At 43.5% G+C, this 27843-nt stretch overlaps 1 protein-coding gene across 3 annotated transcripts; it reads left to right on the top strand.

Moving 5' to 3' along the window:
- Positions 1 to 414: 414 nt before the first annotated feature.
- LCK (LCK proto-oncogene, Src family tyrosine kinase) lies at positions 415 to 27297 on the top strand. Of its 3 annotated transcripts, none has more exons than XM_081019616.1 (13): positions 415 to 628; positions 6864 to 6967; positions 7410 to 7491; positions 9016 to 9106; positions 9802 to 9900; positions 10461 to 10564; positions 11798 to 11947; positions 12554 to 12706; positions 13053 to 13232; positions 18912 to 18988; positions 19992 to 20142; positions 22827 to 22958; positions 24901 to 27297. In XM_081019616.1, the coding sequence occupies exons 2-13, from the start codon at positions 6869 to 6871 to the stop codon at positions 25101 to 25103; spliced, it is 1521 nt and encodes a 506-aa protein (XP_080875742.1). In that variant the 5' UTR covers positions 415 to 628; positions 6864 to 6868; the 3' UTR covers positions 25104 to 27297. The 3 variants fall into 3 exon arrangements, with proteins under 3 accessions (XP_080875742.1, XP_080875743.1, XP_080875744.1); XM_081019617.1 differs by having other exon boundaries at positions 415 to 632; XM_081019618.1 differs by lacking the exon at positions 415 to 628 and adding an exon at positions 1254 to 1265.
- Positions 27298 to 27843: the final 546 nt, after the last annotated feature.

Genomic DNA, 27843 nt, shown 5'->3' with positions numbered 1-27843 from the left:
GCCAGATGTCAACTATGGACCCCACCAGGAACCACAGAGATGTGGTATGGGCAAGGCTAAGAGAACAAAAGGACCATAATGGCATCGTGAGCTACTCACCGAGTGGCCCAAGTCTTTGTCCACTACTCCATGCTGGCTTGGAGGCCAAGAAAGCTGCCACACAGAAACATTGAAGCCTTCACAACATTAGCAGCTGAACTAAGCTCACAGGAGTCCCCTGGGGTTGGATAGGAACTGACCGTGTCAAATGTGCAAAGAGCTACACAATGTGGGACATGGGATCCACGTGGGGCCAGTGGCACCATCCAGCACGACAGCGGGGAGGGCTTTGAAGTTGGCAGGAAACCTCTGGGTTTTCTTAGCAGCCTTGGAACCTTTTGTGGTCAAACAAGTGCTGAGAACAAGCTTCTAGAGCTGTCTGTGCAAAGCACTCGGAGGGCAGGAAATCAGCAGAGAAGGTGGCGAGAGAAAGAGAGAGAAGGACAGAGTATGCGTCTGAGATCTCCTGGAGCCTTTTTGCACTCTAGGCACACGATGATTCACTGCCCAATGTGATGAGGAAGAAGCCATTCCCCTCCCTTTCAATTTGTGGGAACCGGAGAGAGACTAGTTTTCACCTTACCAACAGGTAAGTGACGGAGGGCAAATATGGCCAGGTGAGGCGTGGACAAGGACCAGGTGGCCCCATATAGTTCTCAACTCTAGGCAAGAATTGTACACACAGACACAGGAATTCTCTCCCAAGGAAGACCTGCCAAGTCCATTATATTTGTTCTTTTATGTAGACATTAAAACATTTTATTTGGTTGTGGTGGGGAGGCTTCTGAGTTAAAAGCGTCATAACATTATCTCCCATTGTTTATTTCTTTAATGTAACAATTTTATTACAATTTCAACATCTGCACTGATCTTTCTTTCTTTCTTTCTTTCTTTCTTTTGGGGCCCTGTAGGTTGAAAAGCAGGCAGTGCATTTAAAATAAAAAATTGAAAAAGACGAGCTTAAAATGAGAGGCACAAACCATTAAGAAGGCAAACATAAACCTTTTCTCCCTTTAAAAATGTAGACATCAATATACATATCTTTGTGTGTGTGATATGTTTATAGCCTTACTAAGCGAATCTCAAATATCACATAAAGTATATACTATTTACACAGAAATGCAATGTGTGCAACGTAAATTATGTATATATCCACACAGAACACAATCAAGATACATGACAATTAAGTGAATAAGAGAAAAACAGAGATGAAAGAAAATGTTTTTGTAAGTTGCCTTAAGTTTCATTTTTTAAAAGATATAGTAAACCAAAATAATAATAGAATTAATAGTTGAGGTGGATAAAAGTGCTTCAGTACAAATATTGCATTGTATTAATTAATGTGCATACTATATAATAATGTTTATTGTACAGCATGAAACAGCAGTATTTAACATTTACATAGCACTTGAACCAGCTAGAATTCTATGTGCTCTTCTCTGGGAGTAAGTCCCATTGAAATAATAGGAGCACCTTGAATACCCAGTCTTGTTGCAGACCTTACACCCACCCTGTAAAGTAAGTTCTGGAAAGGGCTGTTACTACGGGAGCACATGTTCCAAAAATGTTCAATCTGAATTACTCCCTGGCAAATGTGTTGCAGACTGTGACGCCCATGAATGCGTGTGTGCAGCTGAGGCAACACTGGAACTGGTAGTTCTCTTCGTCATTGGTAATCCCCATAGTTCCTGCAGTGCCCCACACCAGCTTTCAGCGATTGCATTGCTTATTTAATTTATACCCCAACTTTTCTCCAGGGAACTCAAGGTGGCATACATGGGCCCCCCTCTCTCCATTTATCCTCACAGCAACCCTGCGCGGTAGGTTAGGCTGAGAAGCAGTGATGGGGTCAAAGGTCATGCCTCATGGGAGGATTTGAACCCTGATCTCCTACCTCCTTGTCCAACATTCTAACCACTATAGCACACTGGAAAAACAACAACAACAACAACAACAACAACAACAACAACAATTAATACCCTGCTACAACACACTGCATTTTTATAAAGTTTTTCTCAACCATTGCACCATTTTTAGATTTTTGCTCCTGACCTGAGTCCTTGTTTATAAGGAAAGGGGTGCCATATCCCCTAAAGACACCACAGCCTCTGCTGGCCTTCATTCCAATGAAACCAAACCCTGGATAAGTTCAGAAACCTCTGGAGTTTCTCACCACTTGGGATTTGGGGGTAGCTACATGTAGGGGCTCATTTTGCAGCTTCATACAACACACAAGCAATATGATTTATAACATTTCAGTCTTTTCCCTCCAGAATAGTTATAATATTTTCCCAATAACGAGTGATTATTATATTTATTCAGGGTGAACTTCACCCTCTTCCTCCCTTAAATCTTGATACATAAGGTAAAGTGGCAGTTCTTTAATTTGCCCGGCGCCACAAAGACATCAACTTTAAACAATTTTTTTGATCCTGGGCTTTCCAATCCTTTTGATCAGATGAACTGAAATAATTAACGCTGTAAACACCCAGTGTAAAAAAACACAAAACTAGGCTATGTCTGATAGATATCCTTCTAAATCATTGGTAGTTTTAATAAATGTATTGTAATCCTGTTACTATCTTCTCCTGCAGATCAAGGATCTAATCTAATCCTTAATCAGGATCCTTAATATAATCCTAGAGGGTCCATCTACTTGAGCAATCTTCGTTGTTATAGTAGCCTGTGTCTTAAATATAAATCGAGTTGTATTTTTTACCTTCACCTTAGCTATAGTAGCAGTCGTTAAGTAATCAAACTTAGCTATAGCTATAGTAGTAGTCGTTTAGTAATCAAACAATGAGCAATATTTTGACAGAAGTTATTCTGCTAAAGCCTGGATTTGCTCGCTAGTGCATAAATTTGGCTATTATTCTATTCCATTACCAAAATCTAAAAACTATACTGAAAAGTGAACCTTTACTTCTATCAATAATTGGCCCAATCCTTGTGAATAAGCCTTGTTAGACTTCAGGGAGGAACATGCAATGATAGGCGTTTTTTGTTATGTTTTTGTACTTTCAAACCATCCCACTCCCTTAGCTGTCAACACTTGAATCATGGGTATAACCAGACTTCCTCCCACATACTTAGCAAAGAAAAAAGAAAAAGAAATTGTGCATCATATTGGAAAGATTTTCTAGTTCTGGGTTTTCATTACCTCCCACAGTTTTATGCATATTTTCTTGTATGAGGTTTAGGGAAGTTTCAAACACTAGACATTTAATTCCTCATTCACCTAGGTTTTGTGGGGCATCCACATGATATCAGCATTCAACAATTTGCCCTCCTGTGTTTTCCCTATAGTTCTTCCATCATTTCTCAAGATTGCAGAAAGTCCAAATTTGAATAGAAGCGGTTACATCATATGCAGTATAGCAGGGTCCGCACCAGAATGGTTCATCTGCTGCATGTTTTTATGTTGATATTTCTTGAAGAATGTGAAATACATTTTTTTAAAAATCAGGATGATCCTTAATAAATAGCTGACATCGTATAACCTCTACACAGGCAAAGCAGGGTGAATGCTCAATAAACAGGAAATCTGAAGGTCTTCTTATGGCTATCATTCATAGCCGAGTAAGATTGTCTTCCATGAACATGGTCTTAACAGTGAGTCTGTAAGTGACTGTGGAGGCCAATTCTGGATCCACACATCCTTCCATAGTGGGGACATAGGTTTCTGGGTGGAAGTTGATCACGGTGAGGGTTTGTCAAATGTGCCTTCCTCTTAGCTCATTCAAGCGTCTTCAAAGTCAATGACACCTTTGGTAAAGGCTGTTCTCCAATTGAGCGCTCGCAGGCCAGTGTTTCCCACTTGTCGGTATTTATACTACTTTTTTTTTTAAGATTTGCCTTGAGAGAGTCTTTAAACCTCTTTTGTTGACCACCAGTATTACGCTTTCCATTTTTAACTTCGGAATAGAGTAGTTGCTTTGGAAGACAATAATCAGGCATCCACACAACATGACCAGTCCAACGAAGTTGATGTTGAAGACCATTGCTTCGACACTGGTGATCTTTGCTTCTGCCAGTACACTGGCATTAGTTTGCCTGTCTTCCCAAGTGATGTGCAGAATTTTTCGGAGACGCTATTGATGGAATCTTTTGAGGAGTTGAAGATGGTGTTTATAAGTGGTCCATGTTTCACAAGCATTCAGTAAGGTTGGTAGTACAATAGCTTTGTAAACAAGCATTTTGGTTTCTCTGCGAATGTCCCTGTTTTCAAACACTCTGCACTTCAATCGGGAGAAAGCTGCACTCGCAGAGCTTAGGCGATGCTGGATTTTGGCATCAATGTCGGCTCTTGTGGAAGGATAACTGCCCAGGTAGGAGAAGTGATCAACACTTTCCAACATTACACCATTGAGTTGGATTTGTGGCGCTGCAGAGGTTGTTATGTACTGTTGGTGCAGCACTTTGGTTTTTTGGATGTTAAGCGACAGGCCAAGCTTTTTGTAAGTTTCTGCAAAGATATTTAGGATGGTTTGGAGGTCATCCTCTGAGTGTGCACATTCTACATTGTCATCAGGATACTGAAGCTCTATGAAGGAAGTTACCGTGACCTTATTCTTTGCTTTCAGTCTACTCAAATTAAAGAGCTTTCCATCTGTTCGATATATGATTTCTACTCTGGTGTGGAGTTTCCCTTCAACAAAGTGTAGGATCATGGCAATGAAAATAATGAATAGAGTTGGGGCCATAACACAACCCTGTTTAACACCTGATTCCACTGTGAATGGTTCACTTTGAGAGCCATTGTTATCATGGAGGAGTTGAATGATGTTCACAAATTTATCTGAGCAGCCAGTTTTCAGAAGGACAGTCCACAGGGCATTACAAATTACATTGCCGAAGGCCTTAGGTCAATAAATGCCATATTTTGTTCTTTGCATTTTTCTTGAAGATGTCGAGCAGTGAAAATCATGTCCACTGTCCCCTAGAAGGTCTAAAACCATTTTGGGATTTTGCCTCTTAGCTCTCCCATCTTCTTTAAGGGGCCTGGTTGTGGCAGGTGTGTGCTGACATATTGAACCTATTGCCACACAGGGCACCTTCACTATGACCTGGAGTTTTCAGAGGTGCAGCTTTTCGCAAGCCATGCAAATCATAGAAGGCAGCAATGTGGTTTTAATAGTTTTTGCTTAATATGAGCACTATAACACCTTTGAGTGTAATTTGTAGGAGTGTGTGATCACTGTTCATATAGAACAGAACAGAAACCTTTGTAAGCTGAGGCTCCACGGTGGCAGATGGTTGTGGGACAAGCAGGTGTCCGGATTTTTACCTCTTTAAATATGGCAACCCTCTCGTAAATGACTCCACCCTTTATTTCACTCTGCCTTTTATGCCTCTGTGTGTCTACTGGGTTGGGATTGGGCAGGGCAGGGGGTGGGACAGGATGGGACAGGACGACCAGGTTGAGAGCCACACGAAACTTGAGAACTATGGTAAATTAATTGCCATTCTCCTGTTTTCATGCATGTTTCCCTCCACTCATGCACTGCTTACACCAGTCAGGCATGAATCCATTGATCCAAATCTGGGGTTCCTTTTGACCCCCACCCCCCAATTATTCAGAAATGCTAGCCAGTGATCAACCATAGCTGCTCAATGAAACCAAATTATGTGGATGGAGTAAATTTCTAGGGGGGTTGAGGATCCATCCACATACTACATGAGGTGACTGAACATAATGAGACATGTTAAAGGTTATGTTTATGCATTTATTGATTTCCACCCACTGGGCAATCCTGCATCAAATGAAACAGCTCCATGTCTGTGTTATGGCAAAACCAGCATTCACCCATGTGTCAATTCTAAGTTCATAGAATCTCACCCAGGTGTAATATTCACATGTCTAAATGCTGTATAATGCAAACAGGGTTAGAGGTCAGCCGCAGGTTTAAAACAGAAATTGTGTCGATGGAATCTTGGTTTTAATGTATGTCATATGCTCAAATCCACACCGTCCTAACCTTCCAGGTGTTTTTGGACTTCAACCCTACAAGATCTGGAAGGTCTCAGATTTGCTGGTTTTTGTTTAAACAGTGGTACCTCAGGTTACATACGCTTCAGGTTACATACGCTTCAGGTTGCAGACTCTGCTAACCCATAAATATTATCTCGGGTTAAGAACTTTGCTTCAGGATGAGAACAAAAATCGTGCTACGGCGGCACGGCGGCAGCAGGAGGCCCCATTAGCTAAAGTGGTGCTTCAGGTTAAGAACAGTTTCAGGTTAAGTACGGACCTCCGGAACGAATTAAGTACTTAACCCGAGGTACCACTGTATAATTAAATAATAAAATCATAGACTCATATTATGCTTTGTAATATTTTTACATGAGCCAAATATATAGACACAACCGGCATGCCAACTTGAATGAAATATGGGGGGGGGGTAAGCCCCACCCTGCATAATCAATCACATGATATGGTGCGCACACACCATTTGAATGACAATGCCCATTAACTTTGGGGGCCCCCAGCCCCGTTAAATATTTTATTAGGGGGTGAAGACTCCTCAGACCCTAGGAGTTGCCTCCTATGGAGACAACAGGAATAACAGATGGTGGAATGTGGGGTGGATTTGCAGTAATAGCGTTAAGGTTGTTAGGAAAGCAAACAACAACAACAACAACAACAACAACAACAACAACAACAACAACATGAGGACACCCCATTCCTGTTCTAAGAAAACTCTTTCTCTCTCCCTCTCCCCACAGTGTCTCCATTTAATTCTTTTGACTTGATGAATGTTGTCCTTAGCAGAACGGGGACGTGAACCTGAATTTAGAGCCTGTCTCTTGTTTTCCCCATGCAGAGATTATGGGTTGCTGCTGCAGTGACTACGATGATGACTGGGATGAGAACATAGAAATTTGTGAGACATGCCATTACCCTATTGACCCTGCCACCAAGTCCCAGGTGAGAAACCTTGCAAAAGTTGCCACACAATAACTAGATTAATTGCATCACTCCTTTTCTTAAAAGCCCACACTAGCTCCTTATCAGGTTTTGCATAAACTTCAAGACCTAGCTGCTCACTTTCCCTACTCTGATATAAGCCCAATTGCACCTTTCTACTGTTTAATCCATTTCCTGCCCCAACCTGTCCATTAAACTGCAATGCCTAATTTTAGATGCTGGTATTCAAGCTGTATGTCAACCTGCCCCAGCAGAGCAACTTTTAATTCTAGCTAACTCTGCATAAAGTGTTTGCCCCACTTTGCTTCCACATTAATTTTCTCATTAATGTGACAAAGCCCAAGAAAAATAAGGGGGAAGTCATAAAACTGTAGGGCTGGTGGGAAACCCGAGGATCACTGCTATGGAAGGATCCTTGATTTGAAGTTTGTTTCTTCCACAGAGGCTGATTTCCAATGGGTCTGAAATGTGCAATCCTCTGATATCTTGCGAAACTGTTCCTCCTCCCAGCTCACCTCTTCAAGGTTAAAATCTTGCCTTTCTTCCAACTTCTAACTATAGCACAAAGACTGTCTGGATTTATTGGGGATGCAAAAACAGTCTTGGAGTGGGTTGGTCAAATAGGCAACTCAAGAGCAGAGACCAGCTAGGCCAGGGGCCATTGCCAGTGTCATGGTAGCTAGCAGAGAGAGGCCCAGACCACTGTGAAAGACCTGCATTTCAGTGTTATCTGAAACATATCAAAGGAGCCTGAGATGAACTTTTCTGATCGCTCTACAGGCACCACTAAAAACATCCCTCCCACCCTCTACAATGGTGAATGCGTGGGTTGTTTATGTGATTGATCCAGTCTTTGCTTGTTTAATAAATTTCTGTTCTGGTTTTCTATGCTGGCACATTCAAAACACCTAGTGAAGAATACAAACCATTACAACAATCAAAATCATAGTCAAGCATTGTGAGAATGTTCTGGGGTGCAGGAGAGGATATATTGTGAGATTATATCATAATCCAACTTGTGCTAACAAGTTCCCAAAATATCAGCAGAGTTTATGACATTCCCCTTTAAGTTCGCAACGGTAACGTCTGCACAGGTTCGCTAGAACCTCTATAATAATTACTCTGGTAATTTCCCCTTTTGTTCCCTCTTAAAATACAAGACACGACACAGTCTTTATAAAAGTATAAAAGAGTTTACTCACGTTCTGTTCACAATATAATCCCAGAAGGCAGACAGCTTTAAAAAGGTTACATACATTCAGAATCTATTTTATAGCAAGATAGTCCTATCCTCCTCTTTTGGCTGAGAGCCAAGAGGGCATGTTGCTCCTTCAGAAGATGAAGATGAGAGAGGCAAGAGAGGCAAGCGGCAAGAGAATGGCTGCCTGCCCTGTGCTTTTATCATTTACCTGCACAGGTGAGGCCACACCCACCTCTGGTCACATGCGGAGGAAGTCCGTCCCCAGGAAGTTTACCTGCTTGCTGGACAGACATCCCTCCCCATGTTCTAACATGTACACTCTAGGAATGTTGTCATTGACTGCTCCTGTGTTTACATCCCACAAGCATAAAACAACTAGCAAGACTAAGGTCAGAATAAGGCAGACTAAAGACATTTTAAAAACATCTATACACCATGGAGATGAACCTTGAGGGTCCTTCGCAAAGCAAGAAGGGACCAGCAGGTCTTCTTGGGAAGGGCATTCCACAGTTTTGGTGCCAACACCAAAAAGGCCCCGTGATTCAATCTTGAGACATGAGCAGGATCACATTATGACATGATAGCCCCTGAGAAAATATTAAAGTCCTTCATGGAGTACAACCTTCTCCAGCCTAGTGCCCTCCAGATGTTTTGGGTTACAAATCCCATTAGCACAGTCAGTACATGCTGGCTGCAGCTGATGAAGGTGGTGTTCCAAAACATCTGGAGGGCACCACGTTAAGGAAGGGGGGGGTAGTGGATGTTATGTGAGCTGAATTCAAAATAACATCTCTTCTAGTCCCGAAACCTGGTTTGTCTTATAGTGACATGCTGATTTTCTTTATAGATAAACTGGTGGTTGCATTATATGATTATGAGTCGCTGCATGATGGAGATCTGGTGCTTCGGAAAGGTGAACAGCTCCGGGTACTGGAAGAGTAAGTCTTTTTCCACGTTAGAGTGTTACCTTTAGGTCTGGCACACCAACAAAATAATCATCTGTCACACCCAAGCAGCAGCAGCAGCTGCATTGTGGGTTTGCATCCCATGATACATGGCCTTCTACCATGCCATTCAGAAAAAAATGTTGACCTCTTTTGACCAAGACACTATGGTTGATACATGTCAATATGGTTGAACGCGCTCATACTTATAATGGTAGACGCCATAAGTTGGACGTTCACTGAAACAGTGGGGGGAATTCCATATTTTTTGATGGTTGAAACCCTTATCATTGTGTCTGCTGGCATTTGGAGTTAAATGCTCAATAGAAGCTGAACTGAATAAAGAAATGAAACAGATTTTTTTTCCCCTGGAAGCAAATAACATAGAAATCAGCATTAAACTTGTGGCTATATTCCACTATATATTTGGAGGTGGCTTTCATGTCTTGTGAAAGCAGAAATGTAATGCAGAAACTAATAGCTATGGAAAGATTGGGGGAAATGGAATTAACTGCCGTGTGAATGCAGCCCAAGTGTGTTTGCTGGATTAGAATCAAAGGCAAAGGAACTCATTCAAGGTGACACAAGACTATCAGGTTTTGGTCTGTTCTTTCCCTTTGCCTGATGGATGTGGGATCAAGATCAAGCAAAGGTAGGAGAATGACTGGTATTCAATTCTTCCCCTTTAGGACTGGGGAATGGTGGAAAGCGCAGTCTCTCACCACCGGGCGAGTGGGTTACATTCCAAGAAACTTTGTTGCCAGGATGAACACCCTGGAGCAAGAGCCGTGAGTAAAAACATCGCCACTTTTCTCCACATGCAGTGCCCCTCCAAAAACCCAATTAAATAGAAAGTAATCAACTGTATGATATTTTACAGTGCCATCCTAGGCACGGTTGTCCCAAAGAGTTTAATGGTGCTTAAGTGTGTAGCCAAAAAGTGCAATCTTGGATAGACATGTCTACTCAGGACCGTTCCTCTGAAAGTAAGCTACAATCTTATACCCATTAACTTCTCTGAGTACATCTCACTGAACTCAATGGGACTCATTGCTTAGTGTGGCGCTGTTAGTTAATCTGTTTGTTAAGGAGAAGGGCATGCAGAAGGCCTCATATTCACAAATGATTGGTGTGACTATGGCCTTTGGGTTCTCAAGATAGAGTGGGTGCTGGAAGGGGTGTTATTCCTTGGAAATTTTGTTTAAACACACACACACACACCTGAAAAGTTGAACATTTTATTGATTAATGTTTTCTTTTGCTTTAAATTAAAATGGCTGTTGCCTACCTGAAGCATACTGAAAGGCTCAAACTCTGTAAACCTCTCTGTGCTACTTCTTTCTTGCAGCTGGTTTTTCAAAGCTCTCAGCAGGAAGGATGCAGAACGGCAGCTCCTGACCGCAGGCAACACGCACGGCGCTTTCCTCATTCGGGAGAGTGAATCCACCAAAGGTAATCAACAGCCGCCACCACTGTGCCCAAATTAGGGGGCGGTGGGGGGAAGAGGGCCCTGGGCAGGCATGTGTGTCACACCCACCCACCCCACACATGTATCCACATAGGGTCATTCTCTATCTCCAGGAATTGTAACAGAGGCTGGAGAAAGATTTAAAAAATTTAAGAGTCTGTGTGCACACTTTGCATCCAGTGTGCTCCTGCTTCTGGTTTGGGAAGTGGTGTGTACACATGACTTGTAGCTACAATCCACATCTATATTGTCGTTTCTTATGAAATACAGTGGTACCTCGGGTTACAGACGCTTCAGGTTACAGACTCTGCTAACCCAGAAATAGTACCTTGGGTTAAGAACTTTGCTTCAGGATGAGAACAGAAATCATGCGGTGGCGGCATCAGTGGGAAGCCCCATTAGCTAAAGTGGTACCTCAGGTTAAGAACAATTTCAGGTTAAGAATGGACCTCCAGAACAAATTAAGTTCTTAACCCGAGGTACCACTGTACTGTGCTTTGGCATATTTCCCCCCAAGCTAGCTTTGCTCTGAATAGAGAAAAAGAAGGTCCTAGCTGCGCTCTAAGATGGGAATGTGTACACAGCCTGAGTTGAGAGAATTTCCCTAACCTTCCTTTTGTACACACAAACACCCCTTTCATCCCGCCATTGGGTGATAGCTTACCAAGCCATGCTCAGGCTAGAGCCACTGAGATAACAGGATGCTGGCTTAGATGGGCTATTGGCCTGATCCCTCAGGCTCTTCTTTAGTTCTTAAGTTCTAAACCAGAGTGTTCAGCAGGTATTGATTCTTGCTACTTCTTGAATATTATCTCATTGGTATGGTGCCTGGCTGGACCACTCTGAGGGTGCTGTTCCATTCTGTTGGAAGAACCAGAAGAGATTCTTAACATTTGAGGAAAATTTGGGGTTCCTGTTGAAAATAAAATATCTGAATGATTTTGTGGTGTACATAAAATACTTTTTTAAAGATCAGCATCATTTTCTTGGAGTGTGGGTCCACAGAGGGGGGAAAGAGGAAGGGCCAGGGGGACAAAAAGCTGAGGGGAAAATATCTGTGAAATTTTGATGGAGGGGGAGGGAATCAGCAAGGCAAGTGCTGGGTTTTTTTTTTTTGTGTGGGGAGTGGGGAGGAGCCCACATGTCTCTGGGTATAAGGGGACAAAAGAAATCCAGGATCCAACCTCTTCGCTCTGTTTCCTTGTGTGTCTCCTCAGGTTCCTTTTCCCTCTCCATCCGTGACTTTGACAAGAACCAGGGAGAAGTCGTGAAGCACTATAAGATCCGCAATATGGACAACGGTGGCTTCTACATCTCCCCTCGCATCACCTTTGAGAGCCTGCACCAGCTGGTGGAGCATTATATGAGTAAGGCTAGAGAGGCCACCTGACCCTGAAAGCCTCTTTCTGCCTGTCCTGGCTGCTGGGAGGAAGGACACTGCTCCTTCTCCTGGAGGAGGCTCTTGTCCATGAAAGCTGGTGCCACCAATACATCTGTTGCTCAAAGCTAGCTTTCACCCATTTGGTGCCCTGGCCTGGACTGCCCATGAAGCTTGGTGAGGCAGTCACCTTAGGTGGCAGGTTGGGGACAGCTGGGAGGGGTAGCAGATCTGGCCCCACAAGGAGCGTGACACTTGCCACCTCCTGTGCTTGTTGCCCACTGCTGCCACAGGCTATCGAGGGCGAGTCACAATAGCTATGCTCTGCCTCTGGTCAGAGGCAGCAAATGCTTCTGAATACCAGCTGCTGGAAACTGCAGGAGGGGAGAGAGCTCTTGTGCTCAAATCCTGCTTGCAGGTTTTGCACAAGCACCTGGTTGGCCACTGTGAAACCACTGTGAAACCATTGGACATTGGCCTGATCCAGCAGGCTCTTCTTGTGTTCTAATGTTCTCTAAGCCGAATGGTGTAAACACATCTTCTGCTGCCCCCCCTCCTGTCCTTCAGCTTCTGTCTTTCTTTCGTTTCTTCACAGGCAACACAGATGGGCTTTGCACCCGCCTCGGCAAGCCCTGCCAGACGCAGAAGCCACAGAAACCCTGGTGGCAGGATGAGTGGGAGGTGCCTCGGGAGAGCCTCAAGCTGGTGGAGAAACTGGGAGCTGGGCAGTTTGGAGAAGTTTGGATGGGTGAGTAGTAGGGGTGGCAGCAGGGAAAGACGGGTGGAGGCAGGGGTCATCGGCATCCTGCTTGCCCATAGATTTCAGCCAAGGAACCTCAGCTTTGATTTTGGAAAACCCAGCAAGTTTCTAGCCCTCATGGCGATAAGATTTAAAGCATGTCCAGCAACATTTCAGTGATTAAAAAACGAGGACAGTCTTGGGGTCCTTTAACACCCCAGTTCTTCCACCAGACATCCATTGGTCCCTTCACTCATCAAGGGTGCCCTTGTGGAGGTACATGCATTGCCAGGTGCGATCCCAAATCCTGGCTCCAGTCCTCCTGAGCTGAGATCCTCACTCTGTCCCTCGGCAGGTTACTATAACGGCCACACAAAAGTCGCCATCAAGAGTCTGAAGCAAGGCAGCATGTCGCCTGAGGCCTTCCTGGCTGAAGCTAACCTGATGAAGAAACTGCGGCATCCCCGGCTGGTGAGGCTTTATGCTGTGGTGACCCAGAAGCCCATGTACATCATCACTGAGTACATGGAAAAAGGTGAGGCGCTAGATAGCATTACCTGCTCCTTCACTCTGGCAGAGCTTCGTTTTGAGCCGGGGGTTCTCCAGAGACTCCAGCCATGGAAGGGCCATAGCTCAGTGGAAGGGCCTTTGTTGTGCATGCAGAAGGTCCCACGTTCCATCCTGAACTTCTCCTGGCAACGTTGGGAGAGAGTCCCGACAACTTGCTAGTGTCCAATGCAGCACAGCAGGACAGCAGACAGGGCCTTCTCACCTGCTCAAGATGGTACCATTGACTCCCACTGCCCAGAATTTCCCAGAAATCAAATCACTAACGTGACACTCCCCCCTTCATAGTTTAAGTATGCAGTGAGTGAAGAAGTTTTTTCTAGTCTTATAGGGCCCAACCTAAGGCCCTCCAGATGTTCTGGACTGCCTGTGTACTGATGGCATTGCAGTCCAAAGCATCTATAGGTCTTCAGGTTGGGGAAGGCTTGTGCTTCAGGGTTCTTTTCCTGTTGGGAGAGATGACTGGAGACAGCACTCAAAGGAGAGCATTGATACCTGCGTATTTGCACAAACGTTAAGCATGAGGGAACAGGCAAGCATCCAAACCGAAAGTGCTTATCTTTAAAGCAGTTTCTCTGAAGGCAAATAGCCAACTAAGGCTCCTTCTTCCAGGCAGCAAGAATACAGGAATGTTCACTTGATTGTTCTCCTTAGAATGGCTCAGAATACGGCTCCAACGTATTATAAACAGCAGATATGTCACCTTAAGTGGATTCTGGCCCATTAGGCACGAGAGAACTTGAAGCTGGCAGCAAGAGGAAACACAGGGGCCTCTCCAACTTTGATAGGCAAGCAAAGCTCAAGTCTTTGTTTGGCTGACCACACGGCAACCTCACTGCTTCTTTAGTCCCTACGAGAGCCGTCTAACACAGTAGCATCTAGCCACCAAAGCTGATCGAAGATGCATCTTTTAGGTGTTTGTGCACACTGAGAAAATATCAGTTGGCCACTGCTGTCTATTAGCATGCAATCAACCTTTGCTGTCCATTAGCATGCAATCAATTGACCTTCACTGCCCATTTGTGTGCTACAGAAAGATGACCCTCAAATGTATGACACCACACACAGTACCTCTGAATGTTATAACCACTCTTCGTTCAGATTTGGGCTGTGCCTGGGATAGAATGAAAAGCAAGAAAAATATGGAAAGGGAGTAAAATTAGCCGTGGGGTTTTTTTTATCCCCTGCCCATGACAGAGGGTGCTGACTCCCATGTCCCCACTCCTCCTCCTGTTCTCCCTCTCTTGTATCATCAGATTTGTTTTAGACACTTCCTCTGCGGTGCCCTTTGCTCTAGATTAATGGAGGTCAGAACCCCAGCTCGCTTGCTGGATTTGGCATAAGGCAGTGGAGAAAGAGAAGGAAATTATTTTTTTTTTTTTTTTTTTTTAAAGCAATTTATTAAATTTTACAATAAAAATAGACATAATAGACAATGTAACATCAATCTTAACATATTTTCACATTTTCTTTGGACTTCCTCGCATCTCCCGCTCCCATTTTCATCGTTAAAACATTTTGTCAGCAATTTATCATCTTATTTAAAATCTTATATCCCTTCTATATTTCATACTCATATAATTCTCAAAAGGAGCTAAATTTTCACAGTCTTACTTAATTTCTTAAAAAACTTCTAAATTTAGTGGTGCTCAGTTGTTTTAGTCTAGCATCTTATTTAGCATTCACTCAAATTACAATGTTTTTGTAAATAGTTCTTAAATTTCTTCCAATCCTCCTCAATCCTCTCTTCTCCCAGGTCACGGATTCTGCCGGTCATTTCAGCCAGTTCCATGTAGTCTATCAGTTGTATCTGCCATTCTTCCAGTGTGGGTAGATCTTGAGTTTTCCAGTGTTTTGCGAGAAGTATCCTTGCTGCTGTTGTTGCATACATAAAAAATGTCTGGTCCCTCTTTGCCACCCCTTGGCCGACAATACCCAAAAGGAAAGCCTCTGGTTTCTTAGTGAAGGTATATTTAAATACCTTTTTCAGTTCATTATAAATCATTTCCCAGAACGCCTTCACTTTAGGGCAAGTCCACCAGAGGTGGAAGAACGTTCCCTCACACTCTTTACATTTCCAACACTTATTATCAGACAGGTGGTAAATTTTAGCAAGTTTGACTGGGGTCATATACCATCTATAGATCATTTTCATTACATTTTCTTTCAGGGCGTTACATGCAGTAAATTTCAATCCATTAATCCACAACCTCTCCCAGTCCTCAAACATGATATTATGCCCAATGTCCTGTGCCCACCTTATCATAGCCGATTTAACCGTTTCGTCTTGTGTATTCCATTTCAACAGCAAGTTATACATCCTTGAAAGTACCTTAATCTTTGGTTCTAACAATTCTGTTTCTAGTTTCGATTTCTCCACCTGGAACCCTAATTTCTTATCATTTTTGAAAACTTCTTTGATCTGAGCGTAGTGTAACCAATCTCGCACTTTGTCTTTCATTTTCTCTAGACTCTGCAATTTCCATTTGTCTCCATCCTTTTCTAGTATTTCCCAATATTTTGGCCATTTAGCCTCCATATTGGGTCTTTTTCGGGCCTTGGCTTCCAAAGGTGAAAGCCACCTTGGTGTTTTATTTTCCAGCAAGTCTTTATATTTTGACCAGACATTAAACAATGATTTTCTGACAATATGGTTCTTAAAGGCCTTGTTTGCTTTAACTTTGTCATACCATAAATATGCATGCCATCCAAAGGTATTGTTAAACCCTTCCAAATCCAACACATCAGTGTCTTCAAGAAGTAGCCAGTCTTTTAGCCAGCAAAACGCTGCGGCTTCGTAATACAACTTTAAGTCTGGCAGGGCAAAGCCCCCTCTTTGTTTTGCATCGGTTAATATCTTAAACTTAATTCTGGGCTTTTTGCCCTGCCAGACAAATTTGGAAATATCTCTCTGCCACTTCTGAAAGCACTCCGTTTTGTCCAAAACCTGAAGTGTTTGAAATAAGAACAACATCCTTGGCAATACATTCATCTTGATAGCAGCAATTCGGCCTAACAAAGAAAGTTTCAATTTTGACCAACTATCTAAGTCTCTCTTAATTTCTGTCCAACATTTTTCATAGTTATCCTTAAATAGACTTAGATTTTTTACTGTTATGTTTACCCCTAGGTATTTTACTTTTTTTACCACATTAAGTTCCATCTCATTCTGAAACCGTTCTGACTCTGTATTAGTCAAGTTTTTCCCCAAAACCTTAGTTTTCTGTTTATTTAATTTAAATCCAACCACCCGACCAAAATCATTAATCAGTTGTAATGCTCTTTTCGTACTGGGCTCTGGCTTCTGCAAGGTCAAAACCAGGTCATCTGCAAAAGCTTTTAATTTATATTGTTTCTGGCCGACCTGAATTCCTTCCACCAACCGGTCCCTTCTAATCATGTTCAATAGCACTTCCAGAACCGAAATAAATAACAGCGGGGAAATAGGGCAACCTTGTCGTGTCCCTTTTTCAATTTTAAACTCTTCCGTAACCACATTATTAACTATCAGTTTAGCTTTCTGTTCTGAATATATCGCCTCAATCCCATTCTCAAAACCCCGTCCCACTCCCATCTCTTTTAAATTTCCCATCATAAATTTCCAGGAGATATTGTCAAAGGCCTTCTCCGCATCTATAAAAATTAAAACTGCTTTTGTATTTATATCTGTTTGCAAAAGTTCCAAAATGTCAATAATGTTCCTTGTATTAGCAAACAGATGTCTTCCTGGGAGAAAGCCAGCCTGGTCCTTATGAATTACTTCATTTAAAACTTTTTTAAATCTATTTGCCAAAATGTCTGCAAATATTTTGTAATCCACATTTAAGAGAGAGATGGGACGGTAGTTCTTAAGTTGTGTCTTTTCAGCTTCCGACTTTGGTATTAATGTGATAAACGCTTCCTTCCACGACTCCGGTGCCCTCCTCCCCTCCATAATTTCATTGCTGACCTCCATCAAAGGTTGTATCAAGTAGTCTTTCAGTGTCTTATAGTACTTGGAGGTCAGCCCATCTGGTCCTGGAGATTTGCCAAGTTGCATGTTCTGGATAGCTTGTTCGATCTCCTGTCGTGTTATTTTAGAATTCAGGATTGTCCTATTTTCTTGTGACAATTTAGATAATCCGTTTTTTGCCAAAAATTGTTTAATCTCAACGTCATCTTGCGGCCCTTGGGTATATAATTTTTTGAAATATCTCTGGAAACACTTTCTGATGTCCACTGGATTCTGGATATTTTTTCCATCAACCTCTAAGTTTATAACAGTATTTAATCTTTGTCTTCTCTTCAACTGCCAAGCTAGCAGTTTTCCACATTTATTCGCCGACTCAAACGTTTTTTGTTTCATTAGTTTAACCTTCCATTCAATTTCCTGATTTATCAATTTGGAATATTGTGTTTGATAAAGTTTAATTTCTCTCAGAGTTGGCTGTGACTTCGGATTCACTCTTAGTTTCTTCTCTAGTTCTTTTATTTTATCCAAGATCTTATCTTTTTTCTCATTTTGTGTTCTTTTCTTCACTGCATTCTGTTGTATCAAGAATCCCCTCATTACAGCTTTACTTGCGTCCCAGATTATTCTTTTTTCCACCATATTATTCATGTTTATCTCAAAATAATCCTTCAAAACTTTTTGGGCCTTCTTGGTAATTTCCTGATCTCTAAACAAATTGTCATTCATCTTCCATCTAAAGGATCCAGTTGGTAATAGTGTCATATCCATCTTTACTGCATTGTGGTCGGAACAGGTCTTTGGGCAGATTTCCACTTTTCTGACCTTAGGTGCCAGGTTATTGTGCGACACAGCTACAGCTACAATGGGAGCAGCCTGCCAAGGCACAAAAATAGCCAGAGGATTTGGGAGGGGTTTCCTGCTTCTCAAAGCTTTTACCACCCATTTTGGCTCTCATATGTCCCTTCAGCAGGCTGCACCAGAGATGGTGTCTGCTTAGAGCTGACATTTATCCTTCTACTTCTCCATCCATCATCATCAAAAATTGTCAAGCATTACCAACAAAGAGAAATAACAGAGTCTTGCTATCTAAAAAGCCATGATGACACTTTAGGGGGAAAAGGGGAGAAGAGCAAAAAGGAAAGAGAATAAATGGTGGGATGCCAAAAATGCATAGCTGTCAGCAAAGGTCAAGGGAAGGGTCTCTTTCTCCCTCCAGCTCATGCAAAGAGGCCGCCTGGCCAGCTTCTAGGAAGCTTGTGGGCCTTTTCAAGACGACCTGTTCGTTGAGCATCTATCCTGATTCATTTGCACAAACTTTGCAGGGAGGTTAGATAACACCAGTTGTTTATTGAGCGTTCATTCTGATTTGTTTATGGGGAGGCAATTCAAAGAAATTGCTCTCACACTTACCGGTGCATTTCCCGCTCCCCCCCCCCAAGTCCAGGGTTCTTTGCAGGTGGGTTTCTTGTACAGCATCCACTTTAATTAGACAACCTGAATTTTCCTGTTAGCAACTGAACCCCCACCCCCCTTAGTGATGGTCTACAAGCAGCACACATTCCCTGGGGTGAACAACATATTCAAGTTCACAACCACAGCTGAGTGATAGCAGCTCGGAACTCTAAAATAGGTCAGCAGAACTGTGCAGAGATATACTTCACATATTTTAATAGGCTTTTTCCCTTCCCCATACAGGAAACTTGGTGGATTTCCTCAAAGCTGTTGAAGGCATCAAGCTGACCATTTATAAACTGCTGGATATGTCAGCACAGGTGAGGATAAGAGCGGGCAAGGAATAAAACCTGGGAGGATGGTGGAAGAGGACCAGTTGGTGGGAATATATGATATGGAGAGATGGGCTGGGTGTTTGGATTGCATTTCCTAAAAACTTAATTTCAGCACCAGAATAAATGTGATGAAGGATTTCTGCTGGGAAATAGAACCTAAAATAATGACCACATTACAAATGAAACATGGGGTGTCTAATCTTTCCATCAGATAATGGACTTAGCTTACCTAAGACATAGGTAATAAGGTTTTATTTAACTTTTGGAGTGCTCAGTGCAAACTGCCATTTTTCTTGGTTCATATCTGCTGCTGAGGGGACGAGGCCCAGCACCCTCACAGAACTACAATTCCCAGAGTTCTGTGCAGGAAGTCAGAATATCCAAAGCAGTTGAAAGCCAGTGTCAGACCTGGAGCAGGATTCACATGCTTGCTCAGCCATGAAACCCCTTGGGTGATCCTGACAGTCACTATCATTACTGCTCAACCTGTCCTACCTCACAGGATTGTTGTGAGGATAAATATTTGTATGTGCGAAAGGCTCATGTGCCAGCTTATGTTCCTTGGTGCAGAGCTAAGATATTAATGAAACAAACATTAGAAAACCAAGGACACACAGCCGGGAATAAATTTGCCCTTGTTGAAATTCTGCCCGCTGGGCAGCTGTGAAAAGCACACAACATCTGCCAGAAGAAAAGGGGAAAGATGCATCAACGGAGTGAGTGTAAAACTGCAGGGAAAGTTGTTATTGGTTACATTCACCTGTCTGGTGCAGTGGTTAGAGTGGTGAGGCTAGACCTGAGTTCAAATCCTGCCTCAGTCATGAAGTTTCTTGGAGACTGTCAGCCATGCACTATCCTCAAATGACTATCATTCCAACCTACCTAACAGGGGAAGGAATCTTATACTGGGTTGCTGGAAGGAAGGGAGCAGTGGGATGAAATTGCAATAAAGAAATATGTAACAACCCCATCCTCTTCTCTCATAAAGATAGCGGAAGGAATGGCCTTCCTTGAAAAGAAGAATTATATCCATCGTGACCTGCGAGCTGCCAACATCTTGGTGTCAGATATGCTCTGCTGCAAGATTGCTGATTTTGGCCTGGCCCGGCTTATAGAGGATGAGTACACAGCTCAAGAGGGTGGGTCTTCTTCCTCAGCCTGGTCTTGTCAGCTGCTGCTTGCCTCTTTGTGACAGGAAAGGGTCCTTGCAGGGTCCAGCCAGCTGGTACCACCCCCCAAGGTGTAAATGTACCTGTCCTGGCTTATCTGTGGCCCAACACAGAGGCGGGGGTGGGGTGAGGATGTAGATTGGGATCTACTGGTAGATGACTAATGGATGATCAGCAAATAGATCAAGGGAGGTTTCCAATTCCCACTCCCCACATTAGCGACAATAAATGGCTTTTCTCTTCCCCTCTGCCTAAACCCTCCTTCCTGAAACCCTGGAGAGCAGCCGTCAGTCAGTGTAGACACTACTGCGCTAGATGAACCAGTGATCTGACTCAGTGTAAGGCAATTTCCTATGGCAATTGGTTCCAACCCTGAGTCAAAGGTTTTTTTCTTTTTGGTAACATAGTTTTTTATCCTTGTCATCTTTAAACATTGAGATATATCTTTGTTTACAGTAGAGCATATCAACATGCAACAATTACATAAAAAGAAAGCAACAACAAACACTCAGATAAATGTTTCTGAATAGTTTAACAAAGTTGTATATACCAAAATTACTGCAGTTATTACAGTTACGTCATTATGTATAGTAAGCTGTATCACTTAGATTGGCGAGCATAAGTAAAATTTTTCTTGCATCAAGTGTCAATAACAATCACATCAGAATTTTACCTCTGGCTGTGCCTCCCCAGTCACTATGGTTGGTGGACATTGAGGATCTAGTAAAAAACAACAGCATAGATCCTTCAAGCTTGAAGGCTGTCCACAATTGGCCTAAAATGGGGTTGCTGTGGGTGGGAGGAGGACAGTTTTGCAAAGCTTCTTGAGTGGGGAAAATTATTCCTTGCCAGAGGTGACATGAGGCTGAGTGGCCATTTTACAAGCCTGCATAATGTGGAATTACTTTATTTCACAGGTGAAAATATCCTCACATGTGCAGTTCCCTCTGTTACATGCCCACACCATCATAGTCACTTTTTCTCTGCCAGAACTTTCTACCAACCCGGGGGCTAGTGCCTTTTATGGACTTATATGTGCAGATAGGCTTGCGGAAAAGATGATGTGCTTGCATTTCATGGCACACACACCTGCATAAGTACTGGAAGCTGGATCCCTAGAATGTGGGTCATGATGCTCCCCCCCCCGCAAAGTCTTATGGGACTCGGTGGTTCAGCTGCTCTCCTGCCCCTTTCCCACTGCAGGTGGGTGAAGACATATAATAAGCACTAGTCCCCGTTCCCCATCTCACAGCTTGGCAACTGACAGCCACAGCTGCTTAGCCTAGGCCTTTGCTTCAAGCAATAACTCACCTCTTGAGGAAACCAGAGCCTGCTGGGGTGGGGGGGCTGCTTTGTGTGTGTGAGAGAGGGAAGAAGTGTGAGCAAGTGCTTTGCACACAGAGGCTGCGCTGGGGGGCCTGCGGTTTTGAGCTGAAGCAACCTGTAGCTGGAGCTCTCTGAAGAGATTTTTCACCCAGCAGTGCAGTGAGGAGAGAGCAAGTCCCCTTCTCAGATAACAAGGCCTGCTTCTTCTTTAACCTGGTTCCCTCTGTTACATGGAGAGCAGGAGGACCCAGTCTTCAGAAGGAAGCCATTTCTCCTCCTCCTCCATCTTTTTTTGGGGGGAAATCCAGTCTACTCCTTCTCCCCTCCTCATTTCTCTTGACTACCGAGGTATAGTCAAGCTATTTTAAAAGAAATATATTACACAGTGGCTTCAGAATTGGTGTGTGAGAGAGTGTGTGCGCATGCTCACACACAAAATGTTAGGCACCGGCAAAAATGATTCTTTTCCACCCGTCCTTTGGCCTTCAGTTATATGTGGCCTCCTTCAGTGTTAGTTCTGCCTTTTTATAAATATGAATGTACTTTTAGCTTTGAATTGTTTTAGTTCCATGTTGGTTTTAATGTATGTGGGATTCTTTTTTTGTAAGTTGCTTCAAGTTATTTTTTAATAATAATATAGAACCTTTTGCCAACCTGATACTCTGTAATGTTTTGGACTACAACTCCCATCAGCCCCAGTCAGGGAAGCATTTTGGCTGGGGCAGATGGCGGTTGGAGTCCAAAACATCTACCAGGCACCAGCTTTTTGAAGGCTGGTAGGACACTCCCTCTAGTGCCAGAGGCAGCATCCCTCTGACTGAGTACCAGTTGGTAGAGATCATGGGTGAGAAGAGGGCTGCTGTCCCACTCACATCCTGCTTATGGGCTTCCCATTTGATTGGCCGCTGTGAGGACAGGATGCTGGGCAAGATGAGCCTTTGTCTGGATCCAGCAGAGCTCTTCTTAACTTCTAATGAAGGTCTAAATGAGATCCAGTTCCTGTCACCTCTCCTCCTGCTTATAGTCAGTAGCGTTTATATTTCCAGCCTAGGTTGCCTGAACAAGCAGCCAGAAATATTTACCAGTGGTACAAATGTGAATTTTGCATCTATCCCTGCAAATCTGCATTGGGAAAGGTTGTAAGGATGGGAAAAACAAGTCTTTGCTCGGGACCAGGTTGTAGGTCGGCAGGGCAGTCATTGGTGTCAGGTGGAGGTAGAGCTCCTTCTTGTGGTCAGCGTGTTAACAGCCACCAGTTACAGCACCAGGAAAAATACCTGAATTCTGCACCAAGGATCTTATAACCCTGCATTCTTTGTGTATTTCAGGAGCAAAATTTCCCATTAAGTGGACAGCCCCAGAGGCTATCAATTATGGGACATTCACCATCAAATCAGACGTTTGGTCATTCGGGATCTTGCTGACCGAGATCATCACCTATGGGCGGATTCCTTACCCAGGTCAGAATTTCTCAGCAGCAAAATGCAACCATTTCCCCTCCTGCACAAAGTACTCTGTATCCAGAGGGAGAACCAGAGTCCTTTATGAAAACAAAACCACAAAACCCTTCTCCTGCCTTGCACTGTGAATTCAGAAATTCAGCCAGAAAGCCACACTAAAGTCTCCACTGGTGGAAAATCGGGAGGAGGAAAATCATTCTATACAGATAGTCTTAATAGCTGGAAATAAAATGGATAGATGATCTGCACTACTGAAAAAAACATTTGCATAAACTCTTACCTGTGGAAAGCAAATGTGGTGTAGTCATTTGAGAACTGGACTAGGAGCTAGGAGACCAGGGTTCAAATCCCCACTCAGCCATGGAGCCCACTGTGTGCTCTTGAGCCAGTCACTGTCTCTCAGCCTTACTTACCTCACAGGGTTATTGTGAGTATGAAATGGATAGGGGTAGAAGTGTGTAATCCACCTTGAGCACTTTGGAGAAAAGATGGGGTATAAATGTAATAATGAAATAAATAAATAGAACAAGCAGAAAAATAGCATCAGCTGCTGGCTGGAACTGATGGAAGTTTTCGTCCCAAACTTCTGGAGGGCACCAGGTTGGGGAAGGCTTGTACATGACTTTTGAAATCTGACCAGAAGAGCAAAGTGAGCAGATGCATTGTAGATGGCTATTAATGGCTATTAACCACAGTGGCAATGCTCTGATTCCATTGTCACCTGCTTCTGGCAGAGACGCTTTGCCCTGGGCCCTCAACCTGTGTTGTTTGCTGAACAACTTGGCCATTATCAGGTAGGTAGGACACAGAAGCTGAGCCCAGCTATTAAGAGTGTGCCTCTCCAAGCACTGATTACATTCTAACACTTACTAAATCTAGAATTTATGGGTGCCTGACACCTACAAACTCTGGCACCCAAAACTCATAACGGTATTTTAGAATTCTCCTTGGATCAAACATTTTGTTCACTTAAGCTGCATATGCACTGCGCCTTTGAAGCACATTCCCTCCCTCAAAGAATTATGGGACTGTAGTTTGTTAAGGGTGGCTGAGAACTGTGACAGGTAAACTACAGTGCCCAGAATTATTTGAGGGAAAGAATGTGCTTCAAATGTGCTTTGAAGGTACCACCTTAGTTTCTTTAATGCAAAATGAAGTGATGGGGCAGGTGCCTGCCTAGACAAAGTCTTATTTGGGGCGACCAGAAATCTTTTCCATTGAGCATATACCAGCCTCAACCTAATGAGTTTGCTATGAGCTTCCTGAGTCACCAGGATGGTTAAAATATTGCACACAAAGCTTCTATGATTCCCTGTCCCACCTTTTCTCCCATGATCCTTTTTTCGGGTGGTAGTGGTGGTGTTAACATCAAGTCTGAGGAACTCTGAAACTCAAAAGCCAATTTGCTGCTTTGCGGTGTTTTTTAGTTGGTCCTAATACAGGTGTGTGGGACGCAGGTGGCGCTGTGGGTTAAACCACAGAGCCTAGGACTTGCCGATCAGAAGGTCGGCGGTTCGAATCCCCACGACGGGGTGAGCTCCCGTTGCTCGGTCCCTGCTCCTGCCAACCTAGCAGTTCGAAAGCACGTCAAAGTGCAAGTAGATAAATAGGTACCACTCCGGCGGGAAGGTAAACGGTGTTTCCATGCGCTGCTCTGGTTCGCCAGAAGCGGCTTAGTCATGCTGGTCACATGACCTGGAAGCTGTACGCCAGCTCCCTCGGTCAATAAAGCGAGATGAGCGCCGCAACCCCGGAGTCGGCCACGACTGGACCTAATGGTCAGGGGTCCCTTTACCTTTAATACAGGTGTGGGGGATCTTGCTTCTTGGACTCCAGAATTGGCCTGGATGTCCTTGGGACTACCCTGTCTCCTAGTCTACCCATATATGCTACTATCTTTCTCAGGTTCCTTCTAACATAACACTTTGCGTTGTGGCTGTAGGGATGAGCAACCCAGAGGTCATACAGAATTTGGAGCGAGGCTACCGGATGCCAGCACCTGAAAACTGTCCGGAAGAGCTGTACAAACTGATGCTTCAGTGCTGGAAGGAGAACCCTGAGCAGCGGCCCACATTTGAGTTCCTGAAAGGTGTCCTGGAGGACTTTTTCACTGCCACTGAAGGACAATATGAGCAGCAGGTGTGACAATGGACCTCAGAGCATCCCGAATAACACAATGCAAAATCTCCCTTCATGTTGCTTCCCTCCTCCCCCACCGAGACATTTTGTAGCAAGATGCACCTTGAAGACTTGAAGGAACCTGATGTATCCCAGACTTCAGATGAAATTACACCCTTTGAGTGAGACTTAGATGTCTTTCCTCATAATCCCTGTGGAGGAGAGATGAGGGTGGGGTGGGGCTGCAGCTATTTTTTTTTTAACATAATTTTTATTAACAGGCCAATCCAATCACATTATTTCCAAATCATATTACTTCCAAATTATACAGCCAGATTTTTAAATTTTGTTGGGGGTACCCTTACATCAAGCTCCGAACGAGAATCAAAACATCACTTCTGTTACTGCTTTTATCAAACGATTCTATCCAGCTCTGTCCAGGTAGTCTCTTTATTACTTCTTCATCTTCTTGTTGTTATCATGTATTCCTTTCTTTGCAATCTCTGATAATCTTCCCAAGCAGGTTAAGAACAAACAACATCTGCGTGGATTTTGCACACTCCAGAAGTCATATCTCATAAGGACAGCCGCCATTACTCCCCTTCTTCAAAAATTTATCCTCGGTCCGTCCTATTAATTTTCCCAAGCTTGCCACATATATCACAAAGGGGCTCTGCCAGGTTATCACATTCAATCCATCATTTGCATTCCAATGACCCTGGTCCTCCTCCCCTCGTCTTTCTTCAACAAGCCTGTCTTAGCAAGACGCCATTAACAACTGCGTCATAGAATTTTCCTTCCGCACTCCATATTTACCAGTCCTCTCTTCAATCAATAATTCACTCCACACAGCTTTTAAATTCTTGCTTGCAATTAGTAAAAGGCGACGATTCGTCTCTCTTGGGATGGAGGTTTATAAATACTCACATGAGGCAAAGAAAATAAAAGTTTTTTCCTCCACCCCCCCCTCTTTTTTGCTCCGCACATACCAGTCTCGTAATGGTGGTTCATCGCTTGATTTATTTGTCTCCTCCCGTCGCTCCAAACACAGAGATGCATTAATCAGCAGCCTTATCTCTCGAACTTTGCTTGATGTAAGTGCTTCAGCTTCATTCCAATTATATATTTCCAATTATAATTCCGAGCTGAAGCTAACCAGCAGGCGCTGATTGGAATCGGCGTCAGGAAGAGCTGACTTCATCGAGGGCTCGTGCCAAGTGACCGGCACCCCCGACTCTCGGATCCGGGGGTGCATTGTGGACACCGCTGGCAAGGCAGCCCCCCCCATCTCCTTGGGGGGGTAGGAAGACTGCATACTTCCCATAGCAGCCTCTTAATTACCTCGTATGGGTCAGAGAGATGTTATTGTCGGCCATCTTCCAATGCGCCACCTGGTGGCCCCCGGGGCTGCAACTATTATAGGGAAACAGTTATTGCTTATATTATTTCAGATTTTCAAGGACGGGATGGGGGGAACCTTCTAGGCTAATCCTTGAAGAGCTGACTTTAAAAAGCCCTTGCATTCACTCTTTTAATAAATGCTGAAAAACAACAACAACAAAAACCAGAGTTCAGTCCTGCATGGAAAAAAATAAGTTGTGATTTAATAATCCTAGATGCTGTGATTTATTACGATATACAGTGGTACCTTGGGTTAAGTACTTAATTTGTTCTGGAGGTCCGTTCTTAACCTGAAACTGTTCTTAACCTGAAGCACCACTTTAGCTAATGGGGCCTCCCGCTGCTGCCGCTCCGCCGGAGCACGATTTCTGTTCTCATCCTGAAGCAAAGTTCTTAACCCGAGGTACTGTTTCTGGGTTAGTGGAGTCTGTAACCTGAAGCGTATGTAACCTGAAGTGTATGTAACCCGAGGTACCACTGTATTCTCCAGGGCAAAGACCTCTACGTTTTTAATTTTGTATTTGTTTTGCTTATGTTATTCTGCAAAGTGCCACACATAATGATGGTGCTGTATAATTAATTAGCAAACAAAGTAAAAAAAATACAGATAATTGCGAAGGCATGCTGTCCATGCTCAGAGGCACTTGCTTCTCTGTGACTGCCATGCAGCATATTCCAGAACTGAGCACTGGCTATGATAACATGATCTGGGATTGATCCTGGGTGAGCTTAGTTCAGTCTAAGGACTCTTGCTCTGGAATGAATACATAGCAAAGATGCTCTGTTAACTGTGCAAATAAACAGCAGATTTTATTCTGAATTTTTGGCTCTTGCAGAAAACAAAAATGGTAAAGTGCTCTCTCTCTGTGTGTGTTTAGATTTGTGCTGAACTCAATTAAAGACTTGTGCAGCGCTGGGTACTGTGGTTGTCAGCCAAACCCACTCACCCTGCTCCCTTGGTTATGTGTGTAGTGCATTGACCCATGATTTGCAGGGGAGGGCAAGATTTGGAGGTCCTCATTCAGGGCAGGTGAAGCAGAGAAGGGGAAACAGGTTGGCTGAGCTGGAAAAGCAGGAGATGAGGAAAATAGAACCTTGGAGATGGGGGAGTGGGAATTTGGGGCTTTGGTGGAGAGGGAAGGAAAGTACTATAGGTATGCTGTTTTCTCTTCCTTTGGGCCCTTCCAGAACTGTTGCTATTTTTAGCTGAAATTCGATCACATACCTGCAAATTGAGGTTGTGCAATTCAAATTGATTAGCGATCCCGCACAACAAACCTGATCCCCCAACCTGGACTTTTTTGCAATAGGAAAAATGATGGGGGAAATGCACTGGAAAGTGTTAAACAGCAATTTGCTTGGTGCA

Source organism: Podarcis pityusensis, assembly GCF_964106645.2.
Source record: "Podarcis pityusensis genome assembly, chromosome: 8".
In the NCBI taxonomy this organism is placed as follows: Eukaryota; Metazoa; Chordata; class Lepidosauria; order Squamata; family Lacertidae; genus Podarcis; species Podarcis pityusensis.
This window is presented reverse-complemented; position numbering and strand designations above follow the sequence as displayed.

What these genes read in the sequence shown, in the direction of transcription:
- LCK (XM_081019616.1), top strand. Translation starts at nt 6,869, where the DNA reads ATGGGTTGCTGCTGCAGTGACTACGATGATGACTGGGATGAGAACATA. An exon ending in GCTGGTGGAGCATTATATGA is followed by an intron (nt 11,948 to 12,553) that starts GTAAGGCTAGAG and finishes GTTTCTTCACAG; the next exon opens with GCAACACAGATGGGCTTTGC. An exon ending in TGAGTACACAGCTCAAGAGG is followed by an intron (nt 20,143 to 22,826) that starts GTGGGTCTTCTT and finishes TGTGTATTTCAG; the next exon opens with GAGCAAAATTTCCCATTAAG.